Source organism: Henckelia pumila, chromosome 3 (genome assembly GCF_033568475.1).
Source record: "Henckelia pumila isolate YLH828 chromosome 3, ASM3356847v2, whole genome shotgun sequence".
Taxonomy (NCBI): domain Eukaryota; kingdom Viridiplantae; phylum Streptophyta; class Magnoliopsida; order Lamiales; family Gesneriaceae; genus Henckelia; species Henckelia pumila.
Genome location: NC_133122.1, coordinates 22287628 through 22298533, shown reverse-complemented (window position 1 = coordinate 22298533; position 10906 = coordinate 22287628). Strand labels below are relative to the sequence as shown.

Here is a 10906-nt window from a genome sequence, read left to right as displayed (position 1 = left end):
ATCATTTCAAATAAAAAAATTTAAGTATATCGAAAGCCATTATTTTAGAGAGTGGAACGAGAGGAAAATTATTTATTTATTTTTCAAAATAGCTGTAATTATTTTTAATAGTTGAAATCTTTATCTTGTTAAACAAAATATTACATAACCATTATTATATCATGAACAAATCAAACTTTTTGGATTTTAGCCAATAATATGGTGTAAATGCTACGCAATAATTTGGTAAGAAGAAGACGAACTAGAGAAGTGAGGAATCAATCGTAGCCGTCCCTTCCGCGTCATCTCCTGCGTCACGGACGTAGATATCCACTCTCTCCCATTTGGTGACCTCGGTTGTCGTATTTTTTATTATTAAATAAGGCTTTTTGTTTAAATTTAGATGCAACTAATCCCTCACTTTTGAGACAAATTATGCTCCGTCTGTCCTATATATATTTTGTCTTTTTTTTTTTTACATATATTAAGAAAAAATTATTAAAAAAATAAATTTTATATAAATTTTCATTTTTATTCCTATTTAATGTATTAAAATATGATTGCACAATTTTCAAAGTGTAGTTAATAGGGGTATATTAGTAAAGAAGTGTAAAAAAATATTACTAAATATATATATGACTATATATTTGGGACAAAAAAAAACATAAACATTATAATTGAGACGGAGGGAGTATTTGATATCGAAATGATAATTATTTTGAGGCTAATCAATAAATAATATGTTTATATTTTCCAAATTGGTAGCATAACATTCTAAGTTTTCGAATTTGTGGACCAGATGAATGTTTGACTAATAATGTAGTCTCAACTCAAGCTAACCTATTACACAAAGTTTACTAGTGCGCACTAATAACAGTTGTGCGAGTTCCATCATCATAAAAATAAATGCACATACATGAAATATCAAATTTAGGGTTTTTGAAATTAAAAATTACTATTTTAATAAAAATATATTGTTAAAATAATGCATTAGAGTCTATCTTCATCCCAAAAACTAGCTTAAAGTAGAGTATTGTCCAAGTTCATATGCAACTCTTAATAACTTAATACAATCAATGTGAGACATCTAACACACTCTCTGAATCCCAATAATGAACCACTGCATCGTGAAATTTATAAGACCTTAGTGGTTGACCTATTAGGATAATTTAACATATAACTGTGTGCTTGAACTTTCATACCATGTTAAAATCATTGACTTGAATCTAACTTCATCAAAAACTAGTTCAAAAGAGGATTATCTAATTCATTTATATAAGTGTCATAAACTTAATACTGTTGTCGTGAAAACATTTAACAAATACGAAGAAAAATCTTTTCTTCCTCGTATCTAGTAGAATTTCTTTGATCTAGGGTCCCATTCCTTGTATCAACTATTTGATCAAGTGATATAATCACACAAACTTTATTATTTTTTTGTGATGTGAGAATCCACAGTCGCTATTTTTCGGTGCGCTCTGGGTAAACCCCCGGACTAACGCAATAGCCTGCAAACTACGCTAGTCAGCACAAACTTTATTTCTTATTCCACGGCAAGCCCCATACTAGAATAAGAGAAAACACAGATTTGTACCGATTTGTTAGGCTTGTTATGTCATAGACGGTTATAATCCTACGACAACACAAAAGAATTGCCTCCCAAGGCTCCCAACCCCCATCAGTTTTAGCCTTTTAGCTACTTTAATCTGTTCAGCCTGGTTTTAATTGTACAATGTGCAAACCCAAAAGCGTCCGGAAAATCAAACACATGACGACTGTTCAAATGCTAATCTAGTCCAGCAACTTGAATAACCCAGTTATAACTTATATATCCATTTATATTATTATCTTATTATATTGTTATAGTATATTTCTCCTCAATTAACTATTTTCCAGTTGAAGTTTGATATGAATGACTTGTTATAGTAGATTTCTCCTCAATTAACTATTTTCCAGTTGAAGTTTGATATGAATTTAAAATCATAATTTCTAGCAAAACCAAAAATATTAAATAAATTGGTCGACTTTATCTTTTTCAACCCATTTTGTGCTCTGTAATATTTTTTCTTTACGAAAAATATAACTTTTATCTTTGTAAAATTGATATATTTATTAAGTACTATAATATACTATTTGTTTACAAAAATATTATATATTTTTATTTTTTTTTTCTTTTTTAAATTTTTTATTTAAAAATAAAACAGGACAAAAGTTATATATTATTTCACATAAGCATAGTAATTAATACTCAGCCAATGAGAGACGTTAACGTCACCTCATAGCAACAAAGTTTCCGGGACAGGGGCCCCACCAAACGGCCACTGAGCAGGATAAAAGGAGCCCAATTACGTACCATACTGTTGTTGCATTTTGATAACATTTATTTGTTAAATGGCTGGAATCGCGCAGCTCTTTGCCGGTGTTCTTATCCTCTGCGCCGCCGGCGTACGATCCGGATCGGACCACTTTGTGGAGGAGAATCCGATCAGGCAAGTCGTCGACGGTTTGCACGAGCTCCAGAATTCCATCCTCCAAGTCGTCGGAAACTCTCGCCATGCCTTTTCGTTTGCTCGCTTTGCTCACAGGTTTTGAATTGTTCTGTTTTTATCTTATTTCTTTTTGGAGGTGCTGGATTGGTGATTTTTGGAGGTTTTTTTTTTTTGAGTTTGTGAATGGATTTTTGTTGTAAAAGGTACGGGAAGAGGTACGAGGATGCTGAGGAGATTCAGAAGAGGTTCCAGATATTTGTGGAGAATTTGAAGATGATCAGATCGCATAACAGGAAGGGACTCTCGTACACTATGGGAATCAATGGTGATTTTTTGAGCCTTTTTAATGAGTATCGATTTTTTTAATGGTGCGGATTTCGTCGTTTTGTTCTGTTACTTAGAGATGAGCTTATGATCCTCTCCGTTACACTCCACTCTGGTGTTGTATGCGTTGACTTTGTGCGGTTTATTTGTTGTCTACTCCTGCGTTGAAAAACTTGCAGCGTGACTGTATTGTCGTTACTGTAGCTGATCAGTTTTGTATCTTTACAATTGATTCATAGGTTTGATCGGGTAAATAAGGGATGAAAGATGGGAATTTCTTCTGTGTCCGCATATATTTGAAGTTTTGCTTCACTTCTATGTATCTTTTCTTGGATTAACTGCAAACTGATCTTTAGTGGGGTGAATGGCTTTTCGGATTAACTGCAAAGTACTGCATAAAGTTTACAAATGATCGTAGGTACTAGCTTAGGATGATTACTTTTCCCCAGATATGAATCTATATACTCTCTTCTTGATTATACATGACTGTTCTTTCGGAATGCTTATTAGTTATTACTGATAAAAAAAATTGATACACTTCACATTTTCAATACCCAAGTACGCAGCAGACAGTTCCTACAGTCAGACTTCATCCAAGCTTGTGTTTGCCCTCTGCATCAATTTCTTTTTTAGATTTTTTATGGAGACATGGTTTTGGCTGTTTGGGAGCCTTAAAATGTTTAGCCTCATTTCATTTCTTGACTATCTTGATTGTCAACAGAGTTCACTGACTTGACTTGGGAGGAGTTCCGTAAGCACAGGTTGGGAGCCTCTCAAAACTGCTCCGCTACCACAAGGGGCAATCACAAGCTCACAAATGTCATCCTTCCAGAATCGGTAACTACAATTGTTTCTTTCTCACCTAAGAATTTGGTGTTTGGCATTGTATGCATCTCTTCTGAAAATTTTGTTCGTGCCAGAGATGATCTATGTGGTTTTGTAATTTCCTCATTTATTACCTTGAAAGAGCACGCCACTGTCCCAGGTTGCCTTGAAATAAAAAACAACCATGTAATCCAGTTTCTGAATTGGAATACCTTTAAATGGCAATAAGAGAAAGCTCTGTTTGGCCTTCTACACTACCAAAAGATTCTTCTTTTCCTATCAGGAAAAAAGAAATATCTGGTGGACAGACTTTAGCTGATATGATGAAATCACCCCTTCCGGGGATTCAAATTACAAATTCTTTACAAATTCTATAAATGACTGCAAAGGGTATCCATAAAGTACAAAACTTATTTAAATGTGTTTCGAAGCTTATGAAAAGTCAAAACTTTTATAAAGTACTCATATCATCTTATTTGGTGGTGTTGGATTGCAGAAAGATTGGAGGGAAAATGGCATAGTTAGCCCAGTAAAAAATCAAGGTCATTGTGGATCCTGCTGGACATTCAGGTTAGCTCAAGTTTGGGTCAGCTAGTGAGGGTGGAATTTAGTTTAATAAATATTCATTGGATTAGAACCCACAATTACCATCAGCGCCTCCTGACATATATGTGATAATAACAGCACAACTGGAGCACTTGAAGCAGCATATTCTCAAGCATTTGGAAAGGGTATTTCTCTGTCCGAACAACAGCTTGTGGATTGTGCTGAAAAGTTCAACAACTTTGGATGCAACGGGGGTTTGCCCTCACAAGCCTTCGAATACATCAAATACAATGGTGGGCTTGACACTGAGGATTCATATCCATATACTGGAGTGGATGGATCGTGCAAATATTCATCTGAAAATGCTGCTGTCAAAGTAGTTGATTCTGTCAATATTACCCTGGTAAGATTTATGATTGGCAAAATAGTAGGTGACTTGTTCTTAAGCCTTAAGTTTCATCATTCTTGCTACTGGAGGATGTTCTTTTGTAGAAATGGGGCTGTTGCAAATTAATTTATAGATGAAAATCACATGAGACACGAGACTATATCATAACCATTTACAAAGATTGAAATGCTTTTGTGTTTCCTCTGATGTTTCTGCAATCACAGGGTGCTGAAGATGAGCTTAGACATGCAGTGGCATTTGTTCGGCCAGTAAGTGTGGCTTTTGAGGTGGTTAATGGTTTTAAAGCATACAACGGTGGAGTTTACACCAGCACCTCATGTGGCAACTCTCCATTGGTGAGTTCTTTTTGGCATTGTTATGATGGAACCCATAAAATAAAACAAGTTTGTAGGCAAATAATTCTTTTTTAATGCTAATCTGCATTAACTGGTACAAAAATATGGTCTCCAATATATTGTAGCTCTAGTACTACCACAAACTACGACACACTAAGAATATTCGATCTAGCATCCTAGTTGTACTATCAAAAGCCTTGTTTCCCGTGGTATCACTCTCTCGACCAAATTGTTGTTAGACAGATGATAGGATGAGATTGGAAGTATTTTTAAAGAAACTTGTGGTACTTTTGAGTAGGAATAACTTACATGCAAGGTGTTCAGGCATATAGCTAAAACTTTTGTGCTTCACAGGCCATGCAAGTAAGTATTTGAGATCTTGCTAACCAATTAGTCAAGTGCATGAAGTTTGTGCACCAAAATTTGGTTCTTTGGTTCTAGTCACAACTTGTGCATGCAGGTATAAGAAACCTTTTCGTGCATTTTTGCAGGATGTGAACCATGCTGTTCTTGCTGTTGGTTATGGAGTCGAGGATGGGATCCCCTACTGGATCATTAAGAACTCATGGGGAGCTGACTGGGGTGACAATGGTTACTTTAAAATGGAGATGGGCAAGAACATGTGTGGTAAGTCTTTCTCCAGTTATACATTACGATCTTCCATGTTCATGACTCCTACCTAACTCCTAATATCATATCAGGTTGAGAAAATTGTTCTTTATTTGTAACCTGTTACATAAAATTCGTTGAATATTTATCTACGCACGGTATCAATCTCCTTGATCTAGCGAATCCAGGGAGTTTAACCGAGAGGAAGATACATTTGGGATGGAACAACTTTTGTTTTCCGATACTTTTCGTTTGAGATTCGAAACCTTTGGGTTCACCTGGCGCTTTCTTTGAACCAAATACCATCAAAATCTTTGTTTTGATGAACTTTGTTCATCTTTTATTGTAGGTGTGGCCACTTGTGCATCATACCCCGTAGTTGCTTAACTTCTCGTAAAGAAGATCGGAGACGAAGGAACCGCAACTTGAAATTCCAGGAAGCCAATTATATGGTTATAGTTGCAGTAATTGTCAAGGTTCACCTAGGAAGTTATGTGCAAAAATGGTCCGAGTCTGTGTAAAAATAAGACATGAAAAATCAGATGCTGTATTCAGGGAGTTTGATGTATTCTCAAACATGGATTTGTATATCAGTGTACTATTATTTAGACATACTTCAACATATGAAAATGTGCTTTATCGACTCGTATATATTATAGAAGTATTCTGTTTTTATGTTCAATATAATATAATTAAAGTTAAAAACTTTATATACCTCAACTTCCCCTCTATCCAATTTTCTCTCTTCAATTAATCATTCTATTTATTTAAAACGTAACATAAAATATTTCTATATTTATATTACTTTTCTTTCATTTCAATATATTGTTAAAACAAATTTAATAGCAAAATGTTATTTTATATATACAAGATAATATGTGTGTATTAATGGTTAGTATTCAATATATGTTGGCTTATTTTTGATCTGATTGGGTAAGCAAGCTGATGAACATATAAAACGTGCTATACAGTATACATTCATGGAGCTATTCATGAAGTTACTAAATTCTAACCTAGTTTTATATTGAGTGAATTGTGAATAAATCCTTAAATCCAAACTTAACTTTTTTTATAAATCCTTATAATAAAAATTCTTTATTAAAACTTCCTAGACCACCAAACATTGTCAAATCAAATGTTTAATTATTGTATCCAATTTATGCATTTATGTACTTCATTTATGCAATGTTTGTACTTAGTTATGGTACTTTGAATTATCCGTGAAAATGGTATCAGAGCTTTAGGTTAATTATTCAGACGTAATATTATTCCTTAACTCATATTTTTCTTTGTTGAGGAGAAGATTTTTTACAAAAGATGACTTCAAACGAAGATTTGAATCAATATGATTTTATTTATATGAAATCCTATAAACAAGTTAATCTATTCACAATAGATTTCTTACAACAGGTTGTGATTAATAATGCTCTCGATTTTGAAGGGATGAAGAAAGATGATTTCTAACTCTCAATTTTTAGAGATTACCCCAGATTCCTCTAAACTCTCCGGAGATCTTAGAGAAATTCAAAAGACGGTACAATATTACAACAATCAGCTGTATAAAATACCTCGGCAGATTGAAGAAATCCTTAAGAAACAAGAAGAAATTCTTGGAACTCTAAAGGATCTTCAAACTAAAATCATAAATCTAGAACACACTTCTGGTTCTAGAAAGAAAATACAGGAGGAAGGTTACCGCTCTTATTTGGTACCGAACCTTTGTTACATCAGAAATGTAAAACCAAAATGGTTCAAAAGCCTTTAACTGATGATGAAATGATGATTAATCTTATAAAAGAAGTATCGGAGAAAAACACTATCTGATGACTACTTTAGAAAGATTAAATCTCGAGGATCTACAAGATCTTGCGGATTCTTTTGCGAATTTCAAAGTAGTAGATCTAAAAATGAATTTCTCTGAGGGTGAACAACCCATAGGAAATCTCCCAAGATATGTGGTTAAAACAGAAGAACCACATAGTGAGTTTCATGTTGGAGAAAATTCTCATCCAGCAGGAACCAGATCAAGAAGGAGTAAGATACCACTACATCAAACTCCTTATGTAAAAACTGTTTTAGACCCGATACATCCTTACGGGGTTATGTTAAACCTTGATGTGCTAGATTTCATAAACAGAGAAGATCTTATAGATGATTGGACGTCAGCTATGAGAATTGCAGCAAGGACATTAGATCTCAATAAAGAAGGATTCATTAAACTTCTAGAAATGAGCCTAATGGGGTCTGTTAAGATCGCGTGGGAGATGACTATGCCAGAAACTAAGGAATCAATCTTAGCAGGAGAATCCCTCAGCGAGATTTGAGGAATAATGAACACCCTATTTAAAGCACAATTCATAGGGGTAGACTATTTTAATAATCAAGATACAGAGAAAAAGAGAAGATATACTCAAGCTCTGTATAGCCTCGAGTTACATGACATCTGTTTAGTTGATGAATACATTATGTTATTCACTAAATACAGATGGAATTTGGGAGTTGAGGAAAATGTAGCTATTCAGCTATTTTTCGCAAAATGCCAAGCCCCTGGAGAGAAATGCTGATAAAAGAATATGTTCCAAGTAATCTTGATACATTGGCAAGACGCGCCTCCTTTTTGAAAGGAAAATTAGCAGAATGGTGTCATATGACAGCATTACAGAAGAACTAAAGAAAATAAAGGGTATAGATAAATGCACACCTTTATGTTGTAGAGAAAATGATCTTCCAACAATCATTGAAAATAGATCACAGGGATTTAAAAGGAAGAAATTCAGAAATAATCCCTGTAATAAAGGAATAAAAAGATCTTGGAAACCAAGAACATTTTGGTCCAAACAAAAGGCTAGATCTTATAGATCGGGAAGAAGAAGTGGACCTACAAGAACATCTCCAGCAACAAACTCATCACAAAGCAGGGGAAAAACACCATCTAGAAGAATTTTCAGAATTGCAACTGCTGGACATGTGGAGCTAGAGGCCATATATCTACAAACTGTCCAGAAATGAGAAAAAAAGAGTTAAACTCTTTGAAGCAACGCCGGATATGGATGATGCGGTCTTCTTTCAAGATCTAGTCCAAGTATATCAATTTGAGGATATCCCCTCAGATGAAGACATATACGAAGAAGAGATATTGTTTAGCCAAGAAGAATCTGATGATGAATCAGAATCGGAATCAGAATAAAGAAGAAGTGTTTCGACATGAAACAAATGAGAGTTTGACTGGTTTTTTTTTAGTCAAACCACGATATCTCATAATATGGTCCAAAGGATTATGAGGGAAAATCCAACGTTACAGAAGTACCAAGGATTTTCGGCAGGACAAGTAGAAAGAGTCTTAGGCAACCTAGGGCTTAGACAAAGAAGACATCATTTTATTTTCAAAGTATCCAGAAGGAAAATGACAATCCCTATGGAGTTAACAAGTAATCAAATAGAGATGCAGTTATTTCCTTTTGAAGAAATAAGTGAGGAATTGCAAAAGCTGAAAAGTAAGGTAGCAAGGACGATGTCTTGGATTCATATTGGAGCAATCCAAATAATGATTAAGGAAACTTTTAAAGAAGGAATATATTCACCCATAGATATCGTAGTATGTGATAAAAGATTGAGGAATATTCAAGATGCTGTCATGGGTACTATCTCAGGAAATCTTTGTGTAGGAAAAATTGTAGGAGTTATTTATCCAAGAATAGCCTACAATTTAGCTGACAGAGACTTTAGTCGAGCCTTGACGTTGCATCAAAACTTCAAGGAAAAAAGGACTAATGAAAGAAGGTAATACACCATATTCTATTACATATCAAATTTCATATGCTCTTTCTAATACTCACCATTCTGAATTATTTATTAGAAATGAGTTTATTGAAATTCCAGAGATCTTTGGGAAAGTTGCTCAAGCAATATACCCGGAAAGAATCGAGTTTTCTTTAATTCAGGAAAAAGACATTCAAATTCAAGACAGACCGGTTCTATACAGAGACCTTAAAATAGAACCCCGAAGGTTATTTTTCAAAGAGACCGAATGAAAAGTTGTAAGTGGGAAAAATTTCCTATTCAGGAAATTCCACCCGAAGAAAAGGAGTTTTCTATAATAGGAAAACTTAGATCTCCAGAAGGATGAAAAGAGGTCAAAATTGTAGTAGCCCAGTTCCAAATTACAAGATTAATTGGTTAATTATATTTTATTAACAAGAGAACAAGTTAAGATCAAGAACACATAACATGAGTAGCTCGGGCATTGAGCTAGAGCTCGGGCTTGGAGCTAGGGCTCGGGAATGTGTTTGTGCTTGGCTTGGGTCGAGTCTTAGGGTGCTGAAGAAAGTGATGTGCAAGGCCAGGGTAGTGTTCGGTCATGGGAAGAACACATGGTATTCAGGTCGGGAATGGACACGTGGCAGGAGCTAAAACACGATTAGTGTCCTGCTAGGTGTCATGCACTCGATTGACACCTGTCCCAGCTCATCCTCTATAAATAGGAGTTGAGAGTTTGGTCATTTGTACACGATTTCATCTCACTTCTTAGTTCTACTCGAATCAAAGAGTAGCTCAGGAGCTCGGGAAAGAGTAGCTCGGGAGTTCGGGAAGGAGTAGCTCGGGGCTTGACCAGGAGCAGTTTAGGTCGGGCTTGACCAGGAGCAGTTCAGGTCGGGCTTGAAGGGAGAGGTCAGGTCGGGTCAGTCTTGAGACCAGGTTGGGTCAGGACTTGGACCTAAGGCAGCTAGGGGTTGTCTACTTCCAGCTTAGTTCAGACTTCGGTGTTAGGTACGATAGTACTGTTCGAGATATCCTGACTGAGTATGCATGTATTATGTGACTGCATGATTTATATGTCATTGATTTATGCTGCATTCATCTGCATATTGAGCTATCTCCTTCGAGATGTATACTAGTAGGGTTGTACCCTATCCTGTTAGTGGATGGACTTCCATCGATTTGGGTCCGGCATTTCCACTAGTATATTGGTATGGGAGCCACCTCCTGCAGCGACGACACAGCATGCTACATACCAGGGACCGGTCTGTCTCTGCTATCTGATCTTTGACCTCGAGTTATAGGGAGTTCACTTTGCATGTATGTATACTCATACTCTCGTACTAAGCGTTTTATGCTCACGTCTCGTACTTTGTGTTTCTGGACACCCTATTCTATGGGGCAGGTTTGCGATTGGACGAGGCGGGTGGTTCCAGGAGGGGCTAGGCAGCGGTTGGTCAACTGGAGCTTCGCTTAGGTTTCTATTTCTGTTGTTATCGGATTGATACAGCTTTTCGATATGGTTGTATAATCTAATTGGATTTTTACAGATTCCTTGCCTTGGGATTGTAGTATTTGTAATGTTTCCGCAGTTTATTCTGATATCTGTTTAATTAAGTTAATTGCATGCCTAA

At 35.6% G+C, this 10906-nt stretch overlaps 1 protein-coding gene across 1 annotated transcript; it reads left to right on the top strand.

Moving 5' to 3' along the window:
- The first annotated feature begins 2336 nt into the window (after positions 1 to 2336).
- On the top strand, positions 2337 to 6165 carry LOC140886944 (vanillin synthase). Its single transcript, XM_073293889.1, has 8 exons — positions 2337 to 2564; positions 2672 to 2793; positions 3514 to 3629; positions 4114 to 4187; positions 4302 to 4566; positions 4776 to 4907; positions 5399 to 5534; positions 5866 to 6165. The coding sequence occupies exons 1-8, from the start codon at positions 2371 to 2373 to the stop codon at positions 5901 to 5903; spliced, it is 1077 nt and encodes a 358-aa protein (XP_073149990.1). The 5' UTR covers positions 2337 to 2370; the 3' UTR covers positions 5904 to 6165.
- Positions 6166 to 10906: the final 4741 nt, after the last annotated feature.

What these genes read in the sequence shown, in the direction of transcription:
- LOC140886944 (XM_073293889.1), top strand. Translation starts at nt 2,371, where the DNA reads ATGGCTGGAATCGCGCAGCTCTTTGCCGGTGTTCTTATCCTCTGCGCC. An exon ending in ATGTCATCCTTCCAGAATCG is followed by an intron (nt 3,630 to 4,113) that starts GTAACTACAATT and finishes GTTGGATTGCAG; the next exon opens with AAAGATTGGAGGGAAAATGG. An exon ending in CATGTGGCAACTCTCCATTG is followed by an intron (nt 4,908 to 5,398) that starts GTGAGTTCTTTT and finishes GCATTTTTGCAG; the next exon opens with GATGTGAACCATGCTGTTCT.